The sequence below is a fragment of the Doryrhamphus excisus genome, chromosome 21, assembly GCF_030265055.1.
Source record: "Doryrhamphus excisus isolate RoL2022-K1 chromosome 21, RoL_Dexc_1.0, whole genome shotgun sequence".
Taxonomy (NCBI): domain Eukaryota; kingdom Metazoa; phylum Chordata; class Actinopteri; order Syngnathiformes; family Syngnathidae; genus Doryrhamphus; species Doryrhamphus excisus.
In genome coordinates this window covers 4,809,911-4,823,728 of record NC_080486.1, presented here as the reverse complement: position 1 = coordinate 4,823,728, position 13,818 = coordinate 4,809,911, and the positions used below count along the sequence as shown (strand labels likewise).

Here is a 13,818-nt window from a genome sequence, read left to right as displayed (position 1 = left end):
AGAAAAAACTCCAAAGACCTTTGATCGTATTTTCCGCCGCAGTTCGTCTTTGAAGGCTAGCAAAATTATCACTTCCTTGCCTTTTCCTCTTCCCTTTTTTTTTTTTTTTTTTTAAAGAAACATAAACAATAGTCATTCAATCCATCTGTCTGCCGGACTGCCGGTAGGGCACCAAAACCACATGGTGAGGACGTTGGGAACAGATTGTATTTTTGGAGGCAGTCGATCAAAAGCCCTCGCGTGCCACCAGTGTGGAAATTTTGGAGAGAGAGAGGGAAGAGGAGAAGGTTGAACATGCTAGTGAGGAATCTGTCAGGGAATGACAGAAAAGCAAAGCAATTGCCGGGGAAAAGAAAAAAAAAAAAAAAAGTAAGATGACGAGAGCAGGCTGGAGTCTGACTCACTGTGTGTATGCATGTGTGTGTAAATGGCGAGGGTAAGCTAGGCCGGACTGCTGTTCGGGAGCTGGTGTCACGCGATGTTTGACAAACACAGCTGCCCTCACTGGCCCTGCAGCTGCCCTCGCTCTTACTGTACTTGCAAAACTGTGACAGCGTGACTTCCATTGACTCGGGTGTACAATGTGACGTAAACGTCTTCTCTCAGCAGAAACGATCGGAATCTTACAGCCTATATCAGCATACACCACATACAGCGATGACATAAATTCTATCCCAGCTGTCTTCGGGCGAGAGGTCGCCAGCCAATCACAGGGCCCATATAGACAAACAACCATTCACACTCACATTTATACCTATGGACAATTTGGAGTCGCTAATTAACCTAGCATGTTTTTGGAATGTGGGAGGAAACCGGAGTACCCGGAGAAAACCCACGCATGCACGGGGAGAACATGCAAACTCCACATAGAGATGGCCGAGGGTGGAATCGAACTCGGGTCTCCTCGCTGTGAGGCCTGCCCACTATTCACATGATAACACTGGATAGTTTTAGAGATATATTTAAACTATATGTACATACTGCATCAATTTAATATATTGATAATCTAATATGATTAAATATTCGTAAAATGTATTATATTTTAAAAACATATTTTTGCGTTTTTTATTATTGTAATTATTTGCTTAATTAAATGAAAAATAATGCATTTTTTTAACTTTTGTAAACCTTTGTACATTCTACAAATCATTACATTAAAAATAATACATAGCTAGTTTTTAATATATTTGAAAGCTATATATAGGTAATTATAATTTTATAGGTAATATATAATTTTAATATAAACATAATTGGATAATAATCTAATTACATATATTATAATATTTTAATGTATTACTTGTATTTATTTGCTATCTTATTGGATTCTTTTTGAAATAAGTACATTTTTTTATCAAATGAAATAAAGTATGTGAAAAATTATTAAATATGTATTTATATATATATATATATATATTTAGTAAAAAATTTTATCAAGGTTATAACATCATAAAATGAATGTTAAGAACGTTTTTTTAAATGTTTGCCTTTTTTACATTTTACAAAATTTATTATTAACCATTATCGTTATATTTATTTTTTATAATAAATATATATTTTTTATTTTTTATATTTATATTTATTATAATCATATTATGTAACTATATAATATATAGGGTGTGCTTAAAAATCTGGACACATAATATACAAAATTGCAAATATTGTACATTTATAAAAATTAGGGATGCCCGAATAAAAATGATTTTATAAAATATTATAAAATAATTTTTTCCCAATCATGAAAGCCGATATTTTAAAAAAATGCTGCGGAGAACAGATATGTTTTCATTCCACCACAAGATATATGTCATGTTAAACATATCGGTATCAGCTGATATCGGTATCGGAAATTTTTATTTGGACAATATCGGACATTAATATAAATATTAATATAATTTTTTTCTTCTTGATTTAATGTTTTAATTTGAATATAATGATCATTATTATTGTTCGTTATTATAGGCAGGAACAAAAAAGATCCACACATATATCTAGTTGATTAATCCTTTGCCACATTCTCACATTGCATGTGATGCTGAATAATTCATTTTGTGTCTGAGGCTTTTTTTTTTTAATCCAAGATTAACACGCTAAACTTTTCTACACGATTCCCTCTTTGTAGACGGATGTGATGCACCAGAACGTGTTTGACTACATCCACATAGACGACCGCCAGGAGTTCAGAAGCCAACTGCACTGGGCCATGTGTCCCCAACAGCACCAGGGGGCATCAGCGCATCAGGACACCCAGCTCACTGCAGGCACTGGTGGGTCATTTATTACAGGAAATGAAAACGGTCGCCGCTGAAATGTGCCGACGCGCCAAGTTAAACTGCATCTAATCCATCACTTTAATGATGTAATTGCATTCGTATCTATCTATAAAGTACTTTATGGCTTCATTTCTGTGTATTTTGCGATACAAAGGAAAACGATTACACGCTGGTTTTGCATTTAGGTGACGACTTTGCGGTGAGCAGCCTGTTCCACTCTCCAGAAGTGGGGGGTATTCCTGCCGAGCTCTCCTGCTTTCTAAACAGATGCTTCATAGCCAGGGTTCGCTGTCTCTTGGACAGCACATCTGGATTCTTGGTGAGTGATACGAATACTTCAAGATGCAAAGCCAGTGGTCAAAATCCTCTTGGAAGTGGGGTTCAGGTTCAATTAAAGTTATATGACGCATGTGCAGCAGGAAGTGTTCTTCTACCAGTGTGTAATTGAAGATAATGGACTACACACCGTCTTGCATATTAAGGAGACGGACTGGTTCGTCTCAAGAAGAAAAGCGCTTGAGGTCGGATGACAGGACTGAGCCGAACGGGAGTTGACCGAGTCCATTCTGCTTGACATTGGCACACAACAGAAATTCTATACGGCAATTTTCTGTACTAGGAGCATTTCGGAATCAAATCAAATGATTGTGAATGGTTTCCTCATCCGTCAAAGTTATTGCTGAAAAGATACAACACTAAGATCAAATAAAGAATACAAGGAATTGAGTATTTCTACTAGATGTACTGTATTTTTAGTGATAAGCCAAACAAATCGCCATGTCTAAGTGTAGTGCTACGTCGGCACATTAGCAGGTACTTCCTGATTCAAGGGGTGTCCAATGAAAGGATGCTAGGGCTACTTTTGTCATTTGTAAACAAACACTGCAAGAAGTTACGCTAGGAGTCCGCTGGGCCGGCGCCAGTTGGTGCCAGTTCACGCCAAAGATTATGTGATTGGCGCGTAGTGGCTCGCTGTGGCGCTGAATAACAGCAACATGGAATTTTTGGAGTGAACTGGCACCACCTGGCGCCGGCCCAGTGGAATCCTAGCATCATTGGCGTAACTTGGCTCGTGCCATTACATTCCAGTGGATTCCAATAGGCAGTTTAGTTCCACTGCGTCGACTGCTTGATGCAAGTGGCGCGATGGAGAATTTAAACATTTTGACATTTTCTTGCCGTCAAACTCAATGTTTGCAGCTGTTAAGGGCCACCACGAGCCAGTTGGGAGGCAGTTTGAGCCACTGCACGCCACTAGGCACCTTATTGGCGACATTGGCGCCACAGCAAATTGCATTGGCGCGAACTGGCACTAACTGGCGCCGGCCCAGTGGACTCCTAGCATCATTGGCGCAACTTGGCTCGTGCCATTACATTCCAGTGGATTCCAATAGGCAGTTTAGTTCCACTGCGTCGACTGCTTGATGCAAGTGGCGCGATGGAGATTTTAAACATTTTGACATTTTCTTGCCATCAAACTCAATTTTTGCAGCTGCTAAGGGCCACCACGAGCCAGTTGGGAGGCAGTTTGAGCCACTCCACGCCACTAGGCGCCACAGCAAATTGCATTGGCGTGAACTGGCACCAACTGGCGCCGGCCCAGTGGACTCTTGGACGCATTACATATACTGTATTTGTGATGTAGTGAAAAAGACTTTAGTATTATTAACTTCAGTCAGAGCTCTTGTTTCTCCTTTTTTTATAACATTTATAATTAATATGTAATTACATTTGCTAATTTTATGACTTTATTCTCACAATATTTTGACTTCATTCCCATATAATAACTTTTTTCCAACCTAATTTAGCAAACTGTTTTTTTAATTTCTCTTATTATAATTTTGAAAAGAATGTATTTTTTCTTTAATAAATAAATCAATAAAAATATTCCCATATAATAACTTTTTTTCCTACTCATTTTAGCAAACTTTTTTTTATTTCTCTTATTATGATTTTGAAAAGAATGGATTTTTTCTTTAATAAATAAAAAAAAAATAATAATAATAATAAATAATAATTTTTTTTCTTGTGAAATTATAGTACGGATCCCCGAAGTAAGCCACGCTAGCTCACTCCTCCCCTTCCCGACTTCATAAAACAATCGAAGCTTGCATCAATGGCGACACAGACTACAGAGATGTCATTGGTCGGCCACTTATGCTGCTTATCCTCCCTCGGCTCATGGGTATGCTAGAGTCTATCCCAGCTGTCTTCAAGTGAGAGGCGGGGTACACCCTGGACTGGTCGCCAGCCAATCGCAGGGCACATATAGACAAACAATCTATGAAAATATGAAGGTGAAAAATCCTTTATCAAGTAAATGTGCTCGCTTTGTTTAAGCCGACAACCGCTTATGTCGACGATAGTCAGCCAATCCAACAACTTCCACTCTACTGGATTCATATTCAAGACCAGTTTGGTCATAAAGTAGGTTTTCCTCCTCCACAAGTCAAGCCCAGTCTGACCAACCACTAACCCGTAATGATGATTAATTTAAAAAAAAATATATCCTGTATAATCACTTTACTGCCAAAATGTAAACCCTGCCATGTTCAAACCACCAAATTTCTTCCTGTCTCCCATTCCAGACAATGCAGTTTCAGGGTCGGCTGAAGTTCCTTCACGGACAGAAGAAGAAGTCAGCCTCCGGAGCTCCGCTTCCTCCGCAGCTGGCTCTCTTCTGCATAGCTGTACCCCTTCTACTGCCCTCCATTACCGAGATGAAAATGAAGAACATGCTAATGCGGGGAAAGAACAAAAGCGGAGGAGGCATTATCTCTACACTGGAGCATGGGTAAGAGTGACCCAGAGTGTGTTTATTAATATATTATTATAATATCTGTTTGTAACATTAGCCCGAGTTAAAGGGCGATATGTCAGTGTTTACAGTTACTCAGGCGGGTGATTATTATTATTATTATTATTCATGACACAAAAAGAGAGAAACCCCATTAATAGATTGGCATGCATCCCCTTGTATTATTTATTGATTTTTTGATTTGTGGTTTCGAGTAGTGCACATGGCAATAACCCAATGAACCTTCAGATGCTATGCTAGAATTGTACTTAGTCCAGCATGGACCTCCATCAAAGCTGAACTGCAGTTTATTAAGTGTTGGGCAAAGTTTTCTCCGTAAGTAGGGATGGACAAACCCAGCACTCACCAACATAACTCTTCTCCTGTATTGACATGATGATAAATGAAGATATTGTTAAAGATTGGTCCATAAACAAGCAGTCCTGGCCATCATTGATCTTGCGGTTCTTGGATGTTTACTCTGTTTTCAATTGTAAGATGACGCGCATCTCGGAAAAGATGACTCACTTCTTGAACTACTCTCTCATGAACTTATGTGAACCAAAAACCTTAATATTTGTTCACTGAGTCATTAATGTACTGGTTGACATTCATACTCAGTGAGATTTTTGGAAGTCATAGGAAATATTTGTATTATCTTAAAGGATCGCAACTAAAAATTTAATGTCAACCGTGTATTTCCACTGTAATTCGAGTCTCCGCCTCCTTTTCTATTCTGTCTTACAGAGAACGAGGCGAACACCTCCGCAGGCATTCCTTTAGCGGGGGAATGGGCGATGTAGCTGACCCTCTCCTCCTCTCCTGTCCAACCCCCGGGGGCACCCATAGGGGCCACCACACTCCCTGGACCCCACTCACCAAAGACAACCTCAAGTTCCGCACTGATGGCTACTACAACCAAGAGGAGCCTCTCAACTTCTGCAAGTCGTCCATGTCTTCCCATAAGGGCCTCAGTCCAGGATTGGGGAGCGGTTGGCCTCTGCGGCCAACCTCCGGGGCCCTGAGAGGGGGCCAGGGTGTCGGCTACGTGCCTACTAATCGCTTAAACAAGGCCGGCCAATATGGGAAGCCGTACCGTCTTTCTCCCAGCTGCCACAGCAGCAGAAACGGTGAGGTGTTTGTGTCCAAGCTCTACGGGAATCTCCAGATTCCAGCGGACCCAGACCCCTACTGCGTGGATTTAGTGAAAAGCGAGAACGGTTACGGCGAATGCTACGACGGCCACCTGATGTCCGAGATGCCACCCATTAAAGTAGAGCACGACTCAGACTCCGAGAACGGCTGCGATCCTTACGGGCGCCCCTGGGGAAACCGGGATCCGGATGTTATGGACCGTCGCTACGGTAACGGGATATACGACCAGAGCTCCGGCCTCCAACTGAAATCCGAGGCAGATTATTACGATTTGCAGTACTCGCCCTGCCAGCGTGGCAAGGCGAGCATCAGCCCACCGTACAACAGCGGGAACTTTCAGAACTATGCAGTAAACAACAGCGGACGTTTGCTGAAATGCGACAAAGACTTGGGCAACAACGACAACGGCCAATTTAGCCCTCAGAGACTCTCTCACACCCAATGCAGTAATCAAACAGTCAACCTCATCGACTCGCACGTCTACCAACAGGAGCCTCAAAAGGCCTACTTGCACCAGGACTTCAACAAGCATTATGACTTCAAAGGTCACGGGCTCATCCATTCCATCAAGCGAGAGCCCATGGACTCCCCGCCGTGGTCCGAGGGCGGCCACGACATGAGTAAAGCCATGACGGCCGGTCCGAGGAACGTTATGCCGTGTGCGAGCACGGGGCCCCACAAATCAAGTCCTTTCATTTATATGCCCTAAAAATGTGTTGTGCCCCCCCTCGCCCCCGTCCCCGTCATTAACCACACAAAAACACACAATGTAGAATAGTACTATCGTTTTCCCCTGCACATTTACCAGCATGGAAATGCAGGAAGTCAACATTCTTCACTTTGACGAAGATGTGACAAAACATGCTCAGGTTCTCGTGTTAGTGTTTTGACAATCAAAAACTCATATTTTGGATTGGTGAATTTTGTCTTTTCTGGTTGGTTCCAAGCACTTTTGGATTAGTGGAATCATGTGTAGACGCAACCGCTTATTTCATGTGTTGTGTATTCATGTGTTTGGACATTTTTTGCTCTCACGTCGTAACACCAATGTCAAATTTCTACGCAGGAGACGACTCACCTCTGACACGGGGGTTTTCTTCAAGGGAGGTTAAGTTAGAACATGTTTGAAGATCTATCGGACATCGGTGGGGGTTTTACATGTTTCAGCACTTATCGCCCACACTGAAAAATGAAAACACAACGCATCAACACCTGCTGGATATCAGGTAGAATAACATACAGTGGATCCTCTAAGGTTCAACACCATCACTATTACTACAAACGCTAATTCTCATTGGAAATACAGCGCTAGCTAGTGACAGCAGTGAGGGCAAATGTAATCGTAATGTAAATGTAAAGTCAACATCCCTCGAATTGCTCGACTCAAATCGACAGAAGCAGCTGTTAACATAACCGAAAACAGCTTTGATCATGACGAGCAGGGGTGTCCAAACTTTTTCCATCATGGAAAAACCGCATACTGAAAAAAATAAATAAAACATTTTCACACATGCAGATGTGTGCATGGGCAACTATACAAAAATACCCTTTAGAAATGTAGTATTCCACAGTGGTCATTAAGTGTCACTAGTGTTACTGTAATGTACGGTGAGACACACAAGCACCAGACTGAAGAGTTGGAACAACAGAAAACAGAAACGATAATAATTTAGTCATTCATTCATGGGTGGAATTGAACTTGGGTCTCCTAGCTGTGAGGCCTGCGCGCTAACCACTCGGACCCCGTGCAGCCGGAATGAGCCTATATTATGTCTTATTTTCTCTTATTAAGACCATTACATTTGGCTAATATGAATGTAAAGGTGACTATAGGGGTGTTATTTCATGTAAAGAGGGCACTAATAATGTTAAGAACAATTTTTAGATGGTTTTCTAGGCTCTAAATTCATTAATTTTCTACCGCTTATCCTCACGACGGTCTCGGGGGTGCTGGAGCCTATCCCAGCTGTCTTCGGGCGAGAGGCGGGGTACACCCTGGACTGGTCACCAGCCAATCACAGAGCACATATAGACAAACAACCATTCACACTCACATTCATACCTATGGACAATTTGGAGTCGCCAATTAACCTAGCATGTTTTTGGAATGTGGGAGGAAACCGGAGTACCCGGAGAAAACCAACGGGGAGAACATGCAAACTCCACACAGAGAGATGGCCGATAGTGGAATTGAACTCGGGTCACCTAGCTGTGAGGTCTGCATGCTAACCACTAGACCACCGTGCAGCCTGATAATAATTTTAAAAAAAATCCTAATAAAAACACGGGCAACTTTAGCGGCCAAAGCTGAAATTGAACTCTAAACCCCTGAAGTAACTTCTTGGAGTAACCTTTTGCAGGTTCCCTAGGAAACATTTATCGTAACACATAATCATTTAAATGGCTTATTTACTCCGATTTGTTCGACTACATTGGGTATTAGGAGTGTACAGGTGACTACAGGGGTGCTGTTACATATCTTGAGGGCTTTAAATAATGACATAAAATGGAATTACAAGGCCGTAAAAAAAAAAAAAAGAAGGCCGTAAAACAGGTTTTACGAATATATTCAATTTATAAATAAGGAATCCTACCCAATCTTACAGTTGAGTGTGGAGCCAATTAACCGTGATAAACGAGGGATTAGTTAAATTATATTTCCATTCTTCCTATGGAAAAAAATAAGTCAGATCTCAAGCAGCATTACGCCTTTAGAGGTTCCACTGAACAAAAGCAAAAGTCATACCAGCATTTTTCATTATGCGTCCCTCATTGGACAACATTTGGATACCCCTGATAATGAAAACACTGCACAGAGTTCCATGAGCACATTATAAGTCGAAGGTTTTTTGTTTTGTTTTTTTAGTTTAATCTGAAGGAGAAGACGTTTTTGACGTTTTTAGTCTTCGGTCAAAGCGCACAATAAGATCTTCAACGTTGTCTTTTAATGTGACAGCTTATGTTGTACAGTTTGTATTAGTGTTCATTATAAGATCAGCAAAACTGTCTCGCTGCAAAAAAAAAAAAAAAGAAGAAAAAAAAAAGACACTTTTGGTTTTGTTAACAATGTTGTTCGGTCAACCTAACGTCAGACGTGGTCTTCACAATCAGTGTTTTTTTGCACATGGCAAGGAAAAGCACCAAATGAATTCAATGTCGGAGCCTCAGTTCTGTAACGCTACAGAATTGCACTACTGAGAGTCGTTCAGTTGAAGTTCAGTTGTTTTACTTTAGTCGACACGCACAAGCGTACGTTGTGTCACTGTTATGAATTCGTCCTTTGCTTTACGTGTGTTCTCATTTCAATACACGTTTTGATGACTCGTATTTATTGTAAGGCAAAAATGTATAATTTAAAACCTGCAGTTTGAAGGCTTTTCTCTTTGTCTGAGGTAAAAAAAAAAAATCTGTGTGGCTTTTTCTTGCTACCGTTTTGTAAAACAAAAAGGAAACTGTCCAACTTGTGTCATTGAGGAGGTAGTGAACACAGTGTACATATGCAGTGTCTTCCAATGTTTCTACGTGTTTTTGCAAATGAGACTTCTATCTATTAAAAAAAACAACTTTTCTTTATATGGAAAACAAGGCTGTTGTGTTGTTCTTTCACCATTTGACGGCAAATAAGGACTTTGTACTTCAATTCAATGCAGTTCTTCATATTCACTTTTCTTATAAGGGCTTGTGGGTTGCATGTTTGGAAATTACACCCTCGACCAGGGGTGGGCAAACTACGGCCCGGGGGCCACATCCGGCCCGCCAATCTTTCAAAAGTATTTAATTTAAACTCAACATACAACCTGGCATCATGGCCTGAGCCAGCCTTTTGATGGTTGTATCAATTTCGTTGTTTGACATTGTCTGTTGTTTACAAAGTGCTCCTGAAAAAAGAGACACAAGCACATAATAATAATAAAAATTAAAATAATAATTATTATATTATTATTATAACTATTATGATTATTATATTTATTATATTAATGCTAATTATTATATTAATTATATATAATAATATTGTTATATTTGCATATTTTACATAATAATAATATAATAATTATTATTTTAATTTTATTTTAATTATTATAATATTTTATTATTTTTAAAATATTTAAATATAAATATAAAATAATAAATAATAATAGCAGATTGCATGACAATTTTACAGATACAATAAATACCAGGTGGACTGTTACGTGTAAAATATATAGTCTGCCCCCCCCCCGGAAATTTTGTTATATCAATGCGGCCCGCGAGTCAAAAAGTTTGCCCACCCCTGCCCTAGACCCTGGACTGGTTGCCAGCCAATCACAGGGCTCATACAGTACTCCCTACTATCACAGTTTTTCATAAATACAGGGTCAGGCAAAATGATGCAACACATTTGTAGGTTAAATAAAAGGCAAATAAAGTAAAGATTATTTAAGTACATTTAATGCCAATCTGTTTCATTATGTTTTAAAAGTTAAATCAGTTCTAGCGGTGCGAGGTCGGCCGGTTTATTTTTGTTTCAATGCAGATCCAGTAGATCATGTCTACCAAGATTGAAGGGCAAAGGGAAGGCTTGTTGTGTTGCAGTTAAAGATTTGTTTGTTTTGATAAACGTTTCCACAATAAAAGTGTGATGCTTTATTATTTAAACAAAAAATACTGGCATTATAAAGAAATGGCATTGTACGTACACTTTTTTTGTTTATTTACTTTATTTGCCTTTTATTTAACCTACAAATATGTCAGATCATTCATTCATTCATCATAAATCTTGCTGTTTGTAACATAACCTTTTTAAAAAAAAAAAAAAAAAACATATTTACTGCACTTTTTGGGGATGGAGGCATCTTACCTTGTTGACAAAGAAGTAGCATTAGTTCCGAGCATGTATATAAAATGATAAAATGTTGTTAGGGGGTTTTGTAGTCAAAATAGGTGTATCCCAATGACGTCCATTGTTAGCTAGCTCATATTAACTCGTTTTCTGGCGTTATAATACACAGAAAAGGGAAAGAAATATGTGTTCATGTTTCACATAAGGATTGTGAATGCAAAATTTCCCCAAAAAAGTGAATTTCCCCTTTAAATTTCAAGTGTACAAATGGCTAAATGAACTAAAATGCTAATACAAGGCATTCAGAACACACATTGAAAGATGCTGTGATTAGCTGTAGTATTCTGAGCTAGTCACTAGGTGTCAGTAATGCTATTGTACTGCACAATAACGCCTGACACGGACTACTGTTATGGCCGTAACTCATGCTAAGCTAAAACGCAACTCCAAACTCCTGACGTCACTGATGTTATGTTTACTATATTGTGTAATATGAGTATAAAGGTAACTATGGTGGTGTTATTTCATGCATAGATGGCTCTAATAATGTAAAAATAATGTATTGGCTATACTGTAACTGCTTTAACTGTTGTCCTGACAACAAGACTCTGACAATGATGAGCGGGAACTCAATTTAGATACAGAAGATGAGGACTTTAATAGATACATGGGAGAAGATTAATTAAAGAGTGCATTGTTAAATAGGAGAATAAAGTTCAACTAAACTAAGTATGATAAAACTTGCTCAGGTGCTTCATAATCCTGGGAAACTGTGACGTTAAAGGCTGGATGCTTGTCTAATCCCGACATGTATGTATATTTAACTGGAGAGGTTGAGTAACGCAATGATGCACTCGCATAATCAGTTTCACATGCAACAGAGATCAAACCAAGTCCCTGACATGATGAATAAAAATATAAAAGGTGGTTCTACTAAAGCCATCATGTCGTCTTATATGAAAGACTCTTGTTATGGCGCTCGTCTTTTTAGTGGCTTTTTTCATATTCAAGCAATGTGGTCTCATTCTTCAGATTTGTGTCTCTATTAATAATACATAGAAGGCAGGACGGAATACAGAGTATCTGTGGCCGCATGGCTTGTGTGTGTACATATATATATGTGTGTGTGTGTGTGTCTGATTAATGTGCAGTAAAGTTGGCATGACAGCTCCTCCACACGATCAAGGAAACGTGACAAGCGGCTCGCACCGCTGTCTGAGGGCTTGAGCCAGAGGAGTGATGCCAACCACAGAGGGGGTAGAGGACAAAAAGACACAGCTACGAACCATAAATGGTCATTCATTGATTCAGTTGCTGCATGACAACTCCATTTTGGAACCAAGAAGGCTGTATTATTTGAAAAATACTTCCAGAATAGGAAGAACCACTCCTTAATAAATGCAATTAGTTACCAGGGGAAATAATTATTTCATTACTTTTTGGAAAAAACCTTCAAATGCGTATAATAATTGAGATTTAGCTTTGTAGCAGCGTGTGCCGTCACTCCCACAACGCAAGTAGGCAGTATTTTTTGTTGACTAGCTATTTAGCTTCCTGTGTGATAACAGTGAGCAATTGCAACTGAAGCGACATCCGGATTTTTGATATAAACATTTCACTTCCTGTAACGGTAAGAATGTTTAAATAGTACTGAATTACAGTGATATAGAGCTACAAGCCCACGCTTTCAACCCGTTGAAGGCACCGCGGTGAGGGGATACTGGACATACACACACAGCTACACCAGCTGGTATCCGTTACATATTTGTAGGTAGTTTGCATGCGTGGGTTTTCTCCGGGTACTCCGGTTTCCTCTCACATTCGTTTGTCTATATGTGCCCTACGATTGGCTGGCGAGCAGTCCAGGGTGTACCCCACCTCTCGCCCCAAGACAGCTGGGATAGGCTCCAGCATACCTGTGATCCTAGTAAGGATAAGCGGCATAGAAAATAGATGGATGGATTTTTTTTTTAAACATATCAAAAACAACGGCTGCACAGAAGTCGAGTGGTTAGCGTGCAGGCCTCACGGCGAGAAGACCCGAGTTCAATTCCACCCTTAGTCATCTCTGTGTGGAGTTTCCATGTTCTCTCCCGCGTTCTCCGGGTATTCCGGTTTCCTCCCACATTCCAAAAACATGCTAGGTTAATTGGTGACTCCAAATTATCCATAGGTATGAATGTGAAGACAGCTGGGATAGGCTCCAGCATCCCCGCAACCCTCATGAGGATAAGCGGTAGAAAATGAATGAATGAATCAAAAACAACTTTTGGAGTTTTAATTGTTTTCTGATTCAGTGCGGCCTGTTTTTGATGTTGAATATGCCCCCCACCCTCCCAACACATCCCCCACACACATGAACCCAACAACCCTTCGATTCAAACAAACAATCTCCATCCCGCTTCACACTGTGACTTAATACACAAATCTTATATATCTATTTTTGCCACTTTGTTCAATGAATTCCTTTGTGATGGCGAACCTTATCATCTTATTATGCGTTATATGAAGTGTACCTAATATTGTGGCATACAGACAAACTTGGGGCCACTTTTTACGATATGTCGAGGGTTAATAAAAAAAACACACATATGATGAGGATGAAACATCTCTGATTGCCAAAGAAGGTGCGACTTGTTTCTCTGTCACTAAAGCTCAAAGGGAATTAGAGGATACAAGAGGATCAGCGTGTGTCCGTGTGTGTGTGTGTGTGTGCATACACTTGTAATTAAGTACCAGATCAGCACATCTTTCGCCTATTAAGAAAAAAAGGAAAT

The 13,818-nt window shown here is 39.9% G+C and overlaps 2 protein-coding genes across 15 annotated transcripts in view; one reads left to right on the top strand and one right to left on the bottom strand.

Moving 5' to 3' along the window:
• LOC131108488 (uncharacterized) overlaps positions 1 to 9,777 on the top strand; it is a 94,501-nt gene extending 84,724 nt beyond the window's left edge. For both annotated transcript variants that reach the window (XM_058059460.1, XM_058059459.1), the window contains 4 exons: positions 2,120 to 2,264; positions 2,456 to 2,589; positions 4,859 to 5,064; positions 5,815 to 9,777. In XM_058059460.1, coding sequence (XP_057915443.1) covers positions 2,120 to 2,264; positions 2,456 to 2,589; positions 4,859 to 5,064; positions 5,815 to 6,931 — 1,602 coding nt within the window. In that variant the 3' untranslated portion in view covers positions 6,932 to 9,777. The remainder of the gene's footprint in view (positions 1 to 2,119; positions 2,265 to 2,455; positions 2,590 to 4,858; positions 5,065 to 5,814) is intronic.
• The window catches only part of pigm (phosphatidylinositol glycan anchor biosynthesis, class M), a 123,078-nt gene that overhangs the window by 101,090 nt on the left and 8,170 nt on the right, over positions 1 to 13,818 (bottom strand). For 12 of the 13 annotated variants that reach the window (XM_058059484.1, XM_058059477.1, XM_058059482.1 and 9 more), the window contains one exon: positions 7,301 to 7,404. The exons of the other annotated variant lie outside the window; for it this stretch is intronic. The gene's annotated coding sequence lies outside the window, so the exon portion shown is untranslated. The remainder of the gene's footprint in view (positions 1 to 7,300; positions 7,405 to 13,818) is intronic. 13 annotated transcript variants of the gene reach the window in all.